Raw genomic sequence first — 14,645 nt, 5'->3', positions numbered from 1 at the left:
CAAGCCTGCCAGCTTATGCTTCTCAGCCATGGTGTTTGTGGGAAGGGGAGGCAGGAAGAGGCTGGTGGCTGCTGAAATATTAGCTGCACACCTAGGCAAAAATGCTGGTTTTGAGTCAGTGCTTCCTTTATGCGCTCATACCAGACATGTATGTCACTGTCAAGAGCAGGCGAGGAGACAATTTACCCAGTCTCTGCTGCAATTGTTGGCATTTAGGAGTCATGACTGTCCAGTTAGAACACTATTAATAAACCATGCAGTCACTAGGTGAAAGCTCTCGTAAGCATTTCGAGGGCGCGCGGCTCTAACGCTTCCCCCATGTGTGCTTTCCCACAGCCGACAATGCCCGCCGCCCTTCCCGCCGCCGCCAGCCCAGCAGCACAGCCCCATGTCCTCGCAGGCCACCGCTGGCCCTCTGCTCCCAGGCTCCCTGCCCCCACTGCCGGCCCCCGTGGCTGCCCAGACCCCAACGCTGCCGGGCCAGCCGCTGACACCCGACGCCTTTGCCATCGTGGAGCGGGCACAGCAGATGGTGGAGATGCTCTCAGAGGAGAACCACGTGCTGCGGCAGGAGCTGGAGGGCTACTACGAGAAGGCAGACAAGCTGCAGAAGGTAGGTGTAGAGATTGGAATGGAGCCTGGCCAGGATAACCCTCTTGGTGCTTCTGCCTTTGGGCAGCTGTTCTTTGTAGCTGTGTCACTGCAGTGGGTTTGCACCACTGGCCACTTCATGGTGGTCTCACAGAAGGGTAATCCTGTGCCTTGTGGGCTCTACTGCCTTTAGGATGAAACAGAGCAGTCCATCACATATCTCTCAACTGGGTATTTTCCCCTTCCATCTTCCATGCTGGCCTCACTGGAGCTTTCCCTGGAAGTCTCCCATGGGTGGTATGTTCCTGGTGCAGCAGGGTCCTGCACCATCTGCACAGGGGTTAGAGATGCAGGTGAGAACCATATGAAGAGCACGTTCTTATTTGTCCCAAGCATTCTTGTCCACCACAATAAGCTCGTGTGGTGCTCCACACTCTTTGGAAGTGTAACAGCCACCAGTGGGGTTGTCCATTGTTATGAAATTGATGAACGGGGTTGTCCTAGAGGCTTTCAGTTACTGCTCCTCCAGTTTCTAAGAACTGATATTAGATATCCATTTGAACATGTTGGTGACTGCTTTAATGAACTAAAAGCACTGTCCCCTTATCTGAAAGGACCATTTGATAAAGATTTTGCTTGAAACCTATTTTTCTAAGAGATCCTGCATGTTCTTTTCTATAAATATGCAGGTTTTTTTCAGCGCCAAAGGGTGATGTCTTGCACACTGTCTGGGTGAGAAGATGAAGAGTTGTATCAAATGAAGTAGAAGTTGCTTAAAACTGAGGCGCATTGAAGGCAAATCAGAGATGCTCCCCAGATCTGATGGCTTTGTGTCCCAAGGGCTCAGACCAAATAACTTATTTTGGACCCTGTACTACTATTTCATTTATGTCTTCCCACCACTTATACACAAATAAGCTTAGGCTGCAGGTCTTTTCTCTCTGGATTTAGGAGTCTATATAAGACCTCAATTTTTCTGTATGCTGTGTGGATCAGGGTGTTCTTAGGGACATCCTTCACAGAAGAAGAAGCAGCCCTCAGAGACCACGTCCCAGCTTAGGGAGAAACTTCTCCTTAGCTTTGGGAGAAATTTGTGACAATCTGTTCAAAGAGATTAGGAAAAAGACCACGTGTTTTGTGACTGCTGTCCTTTCTGCCTCCTTCTCTGCAACAAGATGAGTTGAGTTTATTCCCAGAATTTCCTAAACTCAGTTAAAAAAAATTTCGCAGCAACGTTAACTATTCATGAAGAAATCTGCAAAAACTTTATTACTGACTTCCTGTGGCCTTTGTGGGCAAAAAGAAATATTCCAGCTATTAATTTTACAAAAGCTGCGTTGTTCTGTAAAAGGTATTTAAGTGTAATGCCCTATAAATATTCTGGTTTCTTTCACCCTTGGAAATGGTTCTCTCTTTATCTTGGATGCCCTGCAAGTCTGTTGCATCAGACACCAACAGAAAGGTATTCAAGCATGGGCTGAAGTCTCACTTCAGTCAATAAAGTGTGGACTTGAGTCCCATTGACTTTGGGGGAATGTAAGCGGAGTATTGAAGTGAAACACATACTCAAGTGCATTCTTTCTTCAGAAAACCAAATCTCTAACACATGGTATCCCTCCCATGCTGCTTTTGCTGTGTTTGAACACAAGGTCAGGGCAGGTCTTCCTCAGTTCCCACAAGCATTGCCTCTGAAAATGTGATTGAGTTAAATTATGTACTTTGGATGTGAAAACTCTTCCCTCTTATTGCAAGTGGAAAGGTCAGGAATGAGTACTTCTTGTTTGTGGGTAAGAGTTTTATTCTAGGTAGGACAACCTTCCCATCACTTTTATTCATTACAGAACAGGGGAAGAAGTTAGAGAAAGTCAGCCCGACTTGTAGGACTCCCTGGGCATTTGTACAAACAGGTCAGTTCTGAGGGTTGTCACATTCTCAGTTGTGTGTGAACAGACTTTTTTCTAGAGAGGTGATGAGTCCTTCTGCTGTTTGATGAGTTGCCTTTTTTTCTTACCTAAAAAAAGTTGGAAGAGGAATTGTGTGCATTTAATTTTGAGCTTTTTGGATGATTTTCCCTTTTCTGAGTAGTGTTACCTGCTGAAGTTTAATTGCTAGGCTGGGCTGGCTCTTCCCCATGCCACATGTGTGGGTTGTTTGAGTGGGTTGGCTCCAGGAGCTACCAGGCAGAGAAAACGCTGAAGTGGGTTTTTTTTCCTCCATGGAAGAAGGAGAAGGAAATCCCAGAGCTGTTGAGAAACGCCAATACAATTTATGGCTGTTCTTCTGCTCTCCTTTAATTTTGTTCAGTGCTGATGGAGCACTTGCTACAGGAAGTTTCTGCCTCCAGGGCTGCAGGGAGTGTGGTGATGTGTTTTGGGAAATACCAGCATATAGAGGGACAAGCAGAGCCCTTGTGCTAACCAGCTGCATTGGGCCAGACTGTTAGGCTGTGGAAAGCCACTTTTGTGCTGGCAAATCTGCTCTGCTTTGGTAGGAGCTGTCTGGGGAAAGCGTCTTCTCCTGCAGATAGTGGCTCACCAACTCCCTGAACAATTCAGAGAGAACCAAATTAAAGCATCTTGCTGAGGGCATTGTTCATATGCCTCTAAAGCACTGAAAGGCTTGGGGCATTGACCACCTCTCTAGGGAAACCTGTTCCAGGGTTTGACCACCCACTCAGTTAAGAAACTCTTTCTCATGGCTAGTCTGAATCTCCCCACTTGTTTCAGCTTTTGTACTTGTGAACAAGCTGGAAGCAGAAATTGGGGAAGGTAATCAGGTTTCGCCATCATGGCTCTGCCAGGCTTCCTTGGTGCGTGGTTTGGAGATGCTGCCTGCCCATGGGCTGTATCTTGACAGAGTGGCTCCAGCATTGTAGGAGGTGCAGGTCCAGGCTGCTGGAGCCTCACTGTGCGTTCCTACACACCCAGTGGGGTGACAGCTCCAGTGTCGCTGGAGCTTTCACTCTGCAAGTGCTGCAGCTGGAAAATCATGCCTGAAGCTTACTGAGAGGAACCTAATAACTCTTCAGCAAGTGGAGGTGAGCTTGCACCCTGGCTTCAAAAATCATGAATCTGTCCCACCCATGACTCAAGAGGCCAAAAAAGCACCAGATTTAGAAAGGTACTTGGGAGGCTATGTGTGTCTTCTGGTTTTCCAGCCTGCACATTATCAAGCCTTTCTCGATGAACACAAGGGCCAGGCATGCAGGAACAGATTCCCACATCAGCATTGATCATCTCTGCAGCAATAATTTTAGCAAAGCTGTATCACTTAACATGATATTATCTTATTAAAAGAGTTGGATGGATTGAGCTGAGCAGCAAAACTCTACCCAGGACTATTCTTCTGTCAGTCTTTTGGGCTCAGGTCTTAAGATTCAAGTTCACCACTAAGGGCTTCTTCTGCATACCCTGCCTGCAGTTCTCCGCATTTCAAGAAGATGAAGATAAGAAGATTGAAAATCCAAGACAATTGGTTCTGTTTGTCACAGAGAGTTTCTCTTGTATAAAGAAGTCTTCAGTCAAGGATGGAAAGGAATGGATCACAGTAGTTTAAAAGTGACAGGAGGCCAGAGCTGAGCCTAAAATACTTTTGGTGGCATTCAGAGCTCAGAGATAAGTTCTGGATCAGGGACCTGTTGCACAATAAATGTTGCCTCCTACACCCTTTCTAGGAGAAAATACAGCCCACACAAGTACACCATTTCTTGTTTTTTCTCCTCTTGGGTGTAATTAAAGCAGTCACCTTGGACATAGACCAAAGGCAACCAAGCAGTTCCATCAAGTCTAGCCCACCTCAGGCTTTTTTGGGAGCTGCCAGTGGGGTGTCCTGAGGTGTTGTGACATGGTGAGCTGCCCCACAGGGTGTTAACAGGGGTCCCCAGTGCAGGAGCCACCAGCATTGCTGGGGCTTCATGGCATTGTCTGCCAGGGAGATCGGTCATTGCAGAGTTGGTGGCTGGTGTGACACTGGACATGAGCATTGCCCTGACCCATTGTGTTATTGGAATGTGCTGGGCAAACACTGGAACGGGACACATTCCTGCAGGGCTTTAACAGGAACTCTCTCTCCTTTCAGTTTGAAATTGAGATTCAGAGGATTTCAGAAGCTTATGAGGGTTTGGTGAAGACCACCACTAAGAGGGAGTCCCTGGACAAAGCGATGAGAAACAAACTCGAAGGAGAGATTAGGAGACTTCATGACTTCAACAGGGATCTCCGTGGTACGTTACAGTTGCTTGTGGTTTTTTCCCCCTTTGGTTGACATGCTGTTTCACTAACAAGCTCCAGAGCAGCAGGCTTTAGAGGAGTGGCTTCACACAATATTTAGATACACATCATGAGAAATAAGGCCCTGCTCATTGGTCTTAGACAAAACTGCTGTCACCCTCCTGGTGGCAAAAAAACCTTCTGGCAAAGTGTAAGAATCAGCTCCAGATGGTGCCTTTGTGTTTAGCACTTGAAAATACGGATTTGACAGTGAGGCCACCAGTCACAGTATCCTGTTGTCTCAAACTGAGACACCTGCCCACTCCTAAAGAGCAAATTGCAGTGTAGAACAATGCTGTGTTACCCATAAATCTCCAAGGTCAGTGCCTTCACAGGCCAGTAGCCAGTTTCAAAGTTATCCCTTTTTTTAAAAGCTTAAATTTGAGCGTATCCTTTTGAGAAAGTTACCCAACATATCCTCCATTTCCTATTGCCCATCCAGGTTCCTGATGGGGGGTACTTGGGTACCTTTTTCAAGCTGACTTATATTTTTATGTTTTTTGCAATGGTGTGAGTGGGACACATTGTCTTTTTGAAGGGGGAAGTTTCTGAAGGCAGGACCTTTCCAGGGGAAGCTGTCCTTGGCTGCAGAAAATGCCTTCTTTCCCAGGGCATCCTCAAGGAGTGGTGTCACTGGGCTGGGGGCTCCTGTTCCCCAGGATGTCTTGCTGCACCAGGGGCAGCTCTTCGCTGCAGGAAAGCAGCCATCTCCTTACACAGCTGGGTCATTCAGATTGCAAATGCCTTGTGCATTTTGAGTAGTGTGAGACATGAGTGCCTGGGCATGTCAGCTGTGAATGGCAGAGACTTTGCTCCCAGTTTCTGTGAATCTGAATAACACAGCTTCATGGAAGAGGTCAAAGGCCTCATCTTTTATGTATGTGTCAGCCTCCATTTTAATATCCTCCTTCAGAGAGTCTATTTATACTTCTCTGCTGGCATGCATCTTATTTTCTTGGTTGGCCTACAATTTTATATACATATATTTATACTTGAAGTATTTCCTGTGTTTTTGCAGAACGACTGGAGACAGCCAATAGGCAGCTGGCCAGCCGAGACTTCGATGGGCACGAGGATAAGGCAACAGAGGGCCTTTATGCCACTCAGAGTGAGTACTGTTCTGATCTGTTTGGAAGATGCCAATATAGATATATGCATATATACATGCACACATATATGCATTGTGGAGTGGAGGTGAATACTTTGCTATTAATTGTTACCCTGCTTGTGGTTTGGTTTTACTCAGCTAATTCATCACACAGGCTTGTTTAAGCTGCAGACTGGATTGTTTGGGGTAGGGTTTTTTCCTTCTGAGCACCAGAACCAAGCAGTGGGAGTTAATGGTAACACAACTTAGCTTATTTTTGATAAATATTTATCTGAAATTGTGAAGTGTTGCTTGCAGAGATAATCTCTAAAGATGCATGCTTTTTAGAGAAGCCAGATTCTTCTCTTGGCTGGGAGAAGCTCAGAACGAGCTCTGCTGACTAGTTGTCAGTGCCATGGTTTGACTACCAGCAGAAAGAGCAGAGCTCAACCATGCTTTTTACCAAGGACTGAAGTGACAGAGATTTTACAGCTTCTATTGCTATGGAAGCATCCGTTCCCAATGCAGTGTAGGCTCCCATAATGACTGGCCATAGTGCTGCCGATTTCCTTGCCATGCACTGGTGTGTGTGTGACCATCCAACCTGAGCAGCTGGATGCTGTGTAGCTGTGTGTGGCTTCTTTTGTATCCTAAGCATCTTCAGCATGCTTCCAGAAGGGCTTGGCCACCTGGAAGCTGTGCAGGATCTTGTGAGCTGAAATCCCAGTGAAGCTCATTGCTGTGTACAGCTCATCCTTCTGTTTTATCACATCGAGAGCTTCCTTGGAAGATGAGCTGCAACTGCAGTGGAGAACCATCCACCTCCATTAGCATTGCAGAGTTTGGTACTATTCAACATGCCTCACCACCAGCCCTGCAATGTCCAGCAGCTGCTCCAAATGCTGGAGAGCCTTCTCCTGGCTCCCACCAGCAGCTATGATGCCAGCACAGCTGATTGTTTCGTACACGTGTGCACAACCCAGAAGAGAATCCAGTGATCTCTTCCATGACACGTTAGCTTTGCCGTATTAGCAAATGGCATAAAGGTGTGCAGATACTGCTGCAAATGCAATGGGATGATCTCTTAAGGAAATGGCATTGCTGTATAAATCTTATCATCCTCGGGAAGAGTTCAGATGGGATAAGCTGCTCAGTAGAAATTGGAGACTGGGATCTGCTCTCTTCACATAGAGACAGCCTGGCAGTGTTGCCATATGCTATTAGCTACAAGGAGGAGTTAAATCCCCAGGATGGACTCAGTTTGAGTTCTTTTCCAGTACATAAACATGCTCTGTGCTTCTGCTGATAAATACCTAGCAGTGAAACTTTGTGCTGTGCACTCAGCATATTGCTGCAATCAATTCACAGCTTACAAACAAATATAGCTTTTTGGATCCTATCACGTAAGAAGGTCTGGATGCTTGGAGTGTCTCCTGGCTAGGCCAGCAAGCTAAATGTTACTAATGCAATGCAGAGTGCTTCCAAGAATAGAAAAACGGGCACATGTAAAGCAGGTCCTCTTCAGTAATGTTCTCTGGGCTGCTGGGACATGCACAGTCCTGACCTCGAGTATCAGGGTGTCTGCCTAACAAACACCCCTCTCAGAGTCCATAAAAGGTTCTGCTTGGAAATCCACTGTTGCTGACTGCACTCATACCCTGATGTTTGTGTGTGTCTGAGTCTTCCCCTGGGACAGACTGTGACTGGGATTCAGCTGTACCTCACCGCTGACCTGGGGGTTTTTGCAAGCACAGTTTGTACCTTCCTCATGTCTTTTAATGGGATGCACAGGCAGAAAACTGGGAAGAAGGAAACTGAGTTTTAGCTGCTTTATATGCACTGAGCTTGAAACAGTCATTTTAGAAAAAGAGAAAAAGTTTTGTTGTGAAGATGATATTTTGGTTTTATTCCGAAGAGTAGCAGGTTATTACGTAAATGCAGGTTAGTAAATGCAAATCTAAATTTTCATTAGGAAAGCAGATTTCTAGCCCCTATGTTTTTGGAAAACAGCTGGGAAACATGACCCAAGTTATATAAGAAGACTCCAACATTCATAGTTTCCTAAAAGTTGTCATTTTTAAGCCACTCTGGTGATGAGCTGAAGAAAGATAAGATTATTGAGGCTGGTAATACTGCATAGCAATTTTTTTATGGTAAAGCTCCAGTATTGGGAAAGACTCGCAGAAAAAGTAATCTGGCAAGGAAGGATGTTCAAGGATCATTTCTCAGTTCCTCGCAGAGCTTTCCATTAGCAGTGCAACAGTACAGAGCAGTCATGTGCTCTGAGATGGAGACTGCAGGTGACAAAAAAAATCTTATTCTTTGCAATAGTAATAGTTAAAGCCAGGCCACATGCCTCTAAGTATTGAGTGCTAGGCAGGGCTGGAAAATACTCACACCATATTATTTAAAAGATAATTATGTGATGTTTTGTCAGGGAAAAGGGTTTTTTAAGGAAGGCCGTGAAGCAGTGGCTGATGGAGGCATATAGGCCCATACAGGCAAGAGAAGAGACACTTAGGAGGAGGCTGAGAGATGCTGTGGAAAGGAAGAGGCAGGAAGATTGAGGATGGTTTCAAGGACATAGGGCTGAGAGAAAGCTTACAATGCAGCTTATCATCCTCATATCTTGGGAAAAATATATTTTGGTGGAGTGTGAGAATTCTGTCTGTTTTTTTTGGATTTCTGAACTATGGGAGCACTGTTTTTTCAGGTGTCTGAGAAAAATTGAGGTCTGTTCCCATCCACATGGTTCCATATCTGTTAGTGGGGATACATGGGCAGTTTTAGCAGTGTGTTGATAAAGCCTTACACTTTGTGGGAGTGTTCAGTTCATGTGCCATGAACTTGTGCATATATCTCTGTCCCAAATATCCCAGGCAAAGAAATGTTCCCATTTCCAGACAGGAAATAATCAGGAAATAATCTGCATTGCTGCTCCAGACCTCCTTTGGCCCAACTTTGTCAGCATCAAACCACAGCTGCAGAGCACTGAGTGAGGCTTGGACTAATGGACAGTAGCTCTGCTGCTCTTCTGCAGGGAAATGTCAATCTGAGTCTATTTAATGTGTGGAGAATTTAGTAAAGCTGTGGAAAACCTTCTCCTGTTTGGCTGCTTGGTATAAATACTGATTGATTTATTTTACTTATTCTTATGGGGCGGATACCAGCTGCTGAGAGGTCTTTGGAGCAGGCAACAAGGTCCTGTCCTCCTTTCAGATTCCTTCTGACAGTCGGTCTGGGGAGGCTGTCAGAGCATGAGGGCCCATCCTGCTCTTGATCCCCTGTCTCACAGCCGTGGCTGTTTGGGAAGGTTGGGCCACTGGAGTTGGCTGGGACACAGCTTGATCTAGGTGAGCAGGAGAGGTGACTCTTGTGCCCCATCCTGGTACATCAGCTGGTCCAAGGGTGACTGGCAGCAGCTGCCATGGTGTACATCTGTGACCAGGGATGGCAGATGACAGAGCTGCTCCACACACTTGCCATGTCAGGAGCTGCAAGAGTGACAAGAGGCTAAAGAAGTCCCTCAGGTTTCACGAGGAAAGGCATGGTCACTGGAAGGCATCTGTGGAATTAACAGCTGTGAGTGAAGAGCCACCACTGGGAAATGAAAACCTGCATAAGAGAAATTATTGGGAGTGCTGCAAGGGATGTGCTATGGGAACCACTCTTGTTTGCAGGAAATCTCCTGCGGCCAAATTAGTCTCCAGCTGCTGTAATTTAATATATTTTCTTCTGCCAGCAGTGGTCATTCTGTAGTAGCAAGGACTGTCTTTAAAATATGTCCATGTTGCCACTCTGCAGCATCAGAGCAAGGCAAAAATCAGCTTGGGATGTATTGAGATGGTCATTAAATAGGTCAAATAAGTTGATACTCAGATGTAATGTGTGCTAAGGTGGGAGTCACATCTGAGTTACACTGAGTCTGTGTCATCTCATGCCTGTATCTTTTTGTCTGAAGTTTCCATTTCAAAGCAGATTCAAGACTTTTGATGTACTCACCCAGCCTGACAAGTCAGAAAGCCTGTTTGAGAAGTACTGAAGCAGCCTCCTTGCTTCACCCCCTTTTGTCTTCCCAGCTGGAATACAAGTGTAATATCCACAGTGTGTGGAGGTACAACACTCAGAGGCAGTCTGTAGAAAGCTGTGAGATTACAACTGTGAGCTGCAACAGTGAAGCCTTTTGGGAGCTGTTCTGTAATGGGGTATGGCAGTGACCCAGCAGAACACAGAAATAATTATTAATTTGAGTCCTTTAGTTAAAAAGATGTATGCAAGGGTAGTGCAGTAAAACAGTGGTTTTAGATTTAAGGATACTTTCTTTGTACTTGAAGAGAATTTAAAGTATGTTCAACTAAGTCCTTCATCACTAAAAATTAATGCAAGTAAAGAACTTATAAAATATACATCTAGAATTTTACAGGATGAAGCTGACATGGAGCAATGTTGAGAGCTGTTCAGGAAATTTTGCTTGCCAGCTTTCTAGTGGTAATTATTTTGTGTATTTGTGTATATTTAGCCCTCTTGGCAGGATAGAAAGCACAATGCAACAGAGTAGGCTGAGGACTTCAACTTCCATGAATGGAAATTGAAAATGAAGATCCCAAGTGCTGTTTTGCTATGTTATCCCCATGTGTAATGCGAAACATGGGTTTCAAGTCCAGAGCAGAGTATGTGTGGTCCCAGCATGAGGTGGTGGAGTGGAGGGCTGAAATAGCATTCATCTTCCAGCTTCCTCACCCTCTAATGACATTAGCTCCCTGATAATTTGCCCAGATTTACACTTTTCTACAATAGATACCAATGTTCCTTCTGGCTAATCCGATTGGAGTAAATATTTTTGCATTGAAGGAAGAGGTCTGCATATCTAATATAAAATCCCTTGCCAACAAGGGAAGAGGAAGGCCACCATCATCCCAAGACGGCTCATGGTGGCAGTCAGTGGTGCAGTGTCCACAGCACTCCCTGGGCTTTGCCTGTGGGCTTTGCAGTGACCAGCATGATGGTATTGCCACCAGCAGTTTTTATGAGGTGCTGAGTTCCCCCTGGTAGGATAAATGAGAAGACAGGTGGGTGGGTTTGGGCTCACCTCGTCCACTTTTGCCTTGTGGCTCAGCTTGTGTCCATCTCACCTTGCTGCAGGCACCTGCTGATAGTGTGTGAATTAAACCTGTTCTCATCCCACCTCACACTAAGGAAGAATGTGGCCCTGCTGGGGGTAGTTCAGGTCTAAAATAGAATGGCTTTGAACATGAGAAGTTTTCTGACCCTGCCTGGGGGAAGGTGGATGGTTGGGCTTCCAGCTTGAGTGGCCACATTTGGGTGACATGGGCTGGATGTTTGGGGCAGGTTTCCCAAGTTTCAGTGTTTTGAAACAACTTTTCACTTCAGTTAAAAAATAATAAATTATGTAATGCTATGTTTTAAAAATAAAAAATCAAAACAACATTTAATTGATGCCAAATAAATTTTTGGAGGAAGTTTTCCTTCCTGAAGGTTTTCCAACTATCTATTTTTGTTGTCATTCAGAACAAAGGCCAGATTTTGAAATTTCAGATGTCACTGAAAGAATCCTCAATCCCCTGCTCACTTCAGTCATTAACTGTTTGTGTTCTGACATCAGGATCCAGTGACTGGCCTGTGACACTTGTGTTCCCAGAAATGGCTTCTCAGCACTGTCAGGGCAGAAGCAGATGGAGCCAAGCATTTCACCAGGCAGCTTGCCAGCAAAGTCAATGGTGGGCCTGCAATTTGTTGCTAAACACAAAGATGTGAGCAGAGCAGACTGAATTTAGCCAGTTGTTTATTTTTTTAATGTTGTTTTAAATCTTACCCAAAAAAGGGATGATTTTTCAGCACAGAGGTTATCTACATGCTTTAGTCTCACTCATAATGCTTAACAGAAGGGGAGCACTGGTCACTGGATCCTTAAGTCCTGCAGGTCTGGAAGGTCACCCAGGGCCCCCATAGGCCTGAAATGGCTCCCACAGCCTCCCTTTTCTTTGCATGGGCAAAGAAGTGTGTACAGAGGCCTCCTATCATATTCTTTGTTACTGTTTTCCCCTCTTTCCATTTTCAGGCTATCCAGCACAGATTTGTGTTTGCTATTTGACTTCTTCAATTTTCTGTGTGTCATGATCTCCATCTTTGCAAATAAAAAGCATGAGGCTCAGCACAGCCCACATCCATGGGGCTGAGGTTTCTTGCCCATTACAGCAGGCAGCAGAATTTAAGCTGGCAGCTATCAGCAGCTATTGATGCAGGTGTTGTGTAAAAAAGGGGTAGCTGGTGCAAGCCAGAATGTTTCTGGGGGATGTGCTAGCAGTTCAGCAGAATGGAAAGCTCTGAGGTAGTGCTGGGGGCCACAAGCTCTGCTGGTGCAGTTGCAGCCCAAGCTGCCACTGGTCTCTGCTGCTGGTGTAAGGCTGGGCACTGAGGGGCTGAGCCCTGGCAGTAGCAGCTCCTTGCCCCCTGTATCTCAGCACTGTGTTGTAGAGGCCCTGCTCGCTGCTGCTTTTCTTAATTTCTGTTCTTCTAGGGAGGTGACAGCTTTCCTCTGGTGTGCGGTCTGTGAGCTGTCCTCATGGAGTGGCTCTTGTTCCTGTCTTTCTTTCAGACAAAGAGAACTTGAAGGAGAAGGAAAAGTTGGAGATGGAACTGGCAGCTGTGCGTTCAGCCAATGAGGACCAGCGGAGGCACATTGAAATCCTTGACCAGGCCCTAAACAATGCACAAGCCAAAGTTATCAAGCTGGAAGAGGAGGTGAGGCATGGACAATATTTCTGTACTCTGAGGATAGACATGGCTCATGGTTAGACCTTTCTCCACCCAAGTCCTGATTCTCTTCTACCCACAGGGTGCTAGGTCTTCCTGTTTCCCTTGCACTTGCCCTTTTATAGAGAAAATGTGTAGTTACACAATACTGAACCAAACAAGCAGCAAAGGAGACCATAGTTGTGTCTAGAGCAAAGCCTTCAACATGGAACCAGGAACAAGATCAAATTCAGCTAGCTAGTGGCTGAGGTCATGGTAGGATTTAGCAGAAAAATTGAATAAAAAACTGACTACTCACTGGCCTGGGACTGATAGAGACATGTGGTGTTAGTGCATCCCATTTCTCACCAAAGAATACCAGGAAGCTTTTGAGATGCACACAGCAGTGCAGGACTTGGTGACTTCACATCTTAAAATATCTGACTGATCTGGCTGGAAGCAGACTGACTGACCAGGATTTAGAGCTACAGGTTTCATTTGAGAGCTGAAGAGAACCTATCATACTGTGAGACCCAAGAAGTGCAAGAATCCCAATAAGTAATCATATAAGCCTGATAGTGAAAATAGGTATTCAGAGAGGAAGCGAAATCCCAGGCACAGGTGCTCTTTAAACTGACAGACAGAGCAATACCTAGTAGTTGGAAGCTGAAACTGGACAAATTCGTAGTGGAAATAATGTTCAGTTTTAACTACATGTGTGACATTGTCAGTTCTCCATTACTGGTGAAGAAAGTCTCAATTTAATGTATTCCTTAAGGACCTTCAAATCAGAAGGTGTGGATCTAGTAACTAGTTGAAAGTCTATGCATGGTAGCAGATCAGGTAAAACTGTCAAAACAGGCCCTTTTGACCTTTCAGACCCCTAAAATCTCTGTCCCTGGGACCAAGAGAGGGAGAATGTTTTATGGGAAGTAAAAGGAACCTGATCTTTACTACCTAAGTGGCAGGTCATCGGTGACAGGAAGGCTGTTGATGACCCTCTGCCCTAGCAGATTAGGTAGAGGTTCAGGCTCTGGCACAGACTGTTGGCAGGATCTTGGGCAGCTCTGCTCCTCTTCAGAGCCTCATTTTCCACCTGCTCCCTCCCCAGGGCTGGCCAGGGGATGCAAGGGGTCTTGTGGGGAGCAGAGAAAGCCTTTCCCAAATACTTGCGATTAACTTAAGTGCCATTCATTGCCTTGGAAAGATGAAGGGAGAATTGACCTCTGTGATTTTTGAATGTTTTTTATTGACAGTAAAATGACAATGACAGACTCCCTGTCAGGCTAAACCAATGGTTACTTAGAGTTTGGAAGATTTAAAGTGCTATATGTGAGTGCTGAAGACATTGCTGGTTTGTACCTGACCACTGGCCCATTCTGACTCCCTGTTTAGAAACATTTTAAAAACTCCATTTCCTTGGATAGATGCACTCAGCAGCAAGAAGAGGATCACATTAAGTTTAAGTGCTCCTTTGTTAGTTAGGCTAAAGCCTGCTCACCATCTGGGTGTATTTGGGGCAGTCCCTTTGGGGTAGCTGCAGGAGCCAGCATATCTTTAATCTGTACATAATTCACTTGACACTCTTTGGCTGAAAGGCCACCTGAGGTTTTCTGTTTGCATTTCATTACAAAGGGCTGAATAAAGGAATGGTTTAGGTGGCAATGCCTGCTTCTACACTCATGGCATCATGCAGGGGATGGGAAGAAGAAGTGTTTAGCTTGTGTCTGGCCCACAGACTGTCAGTGTGGTACTGGCAGGTAATATTGACTTGCTGAGTAGACTAGTGAAGGCAGAAGCATTTATACAGTGATCTCCAGGCAGGTGGTTCAAGAACCTACCTTGTGCCTGCTGTGTTGTAGTAAATATGTTTGCAGCCTTAGGGCTCTAAGAGCTTGGCAGTAGTCAGATTTTAGTCTAGTCATTCAACAGAAATGTGCCTCTGC

The 14,645-nt window shown here is 45.5% G+C and overlaps 1 protein-coding gene across 2 annotated transcripts in view; it reads left to right on the top strand.

Moving 5' to 3' along the window:
• The window catches only part of AMOTL1 (angiomotin like 1), a 73,567-nt gene that overhangs the window by 43,189 nt on the left and 15,733 nt on the right, over nt 1–14,645 (top strand). For both annotated transcript variants that reach the window (XM_030951818.1, XM_030951829.1), the window contains 4 exons: nt 337–613; nt 4,669–4,813; nt 5,878–5,967; nt 12,563–12,708. In XM_030951818.1, the coding sequence (XP_030807678.1) occupies nt 337–613; nt 4,669–4,813; nt 5,878–5,967; nt 12,563–12,708 (658 nt within the window). The remainder of the gene's footprint in view (nt 1–336; nt 614–4,668; nt 4,814–5,877; nt 5,968–12,562; nt 12,709–14,645) is intronic.

The sequence above is a fragment of the Camarhynchus parvulus genome, chromosome 1 (genome assembly GCF_901933205.1).
Source record: "Camarhynchus parvulus chromosome 1, STF_HiC, whole genome shotgun sequence".
NCBI classification, from domain to species: domain Eukaryota; kingdom Metazoa; phylum Chordata; class Aves; order Passeriformes; family Thraupidae; genus Camarhynchus; species Camarhynchus parvulus.
The sequence above is the reverse complement of the archived record's forward strand: the minus strand, read 5'-3'. Positions and strand labels throughout refer to the sequence as shown.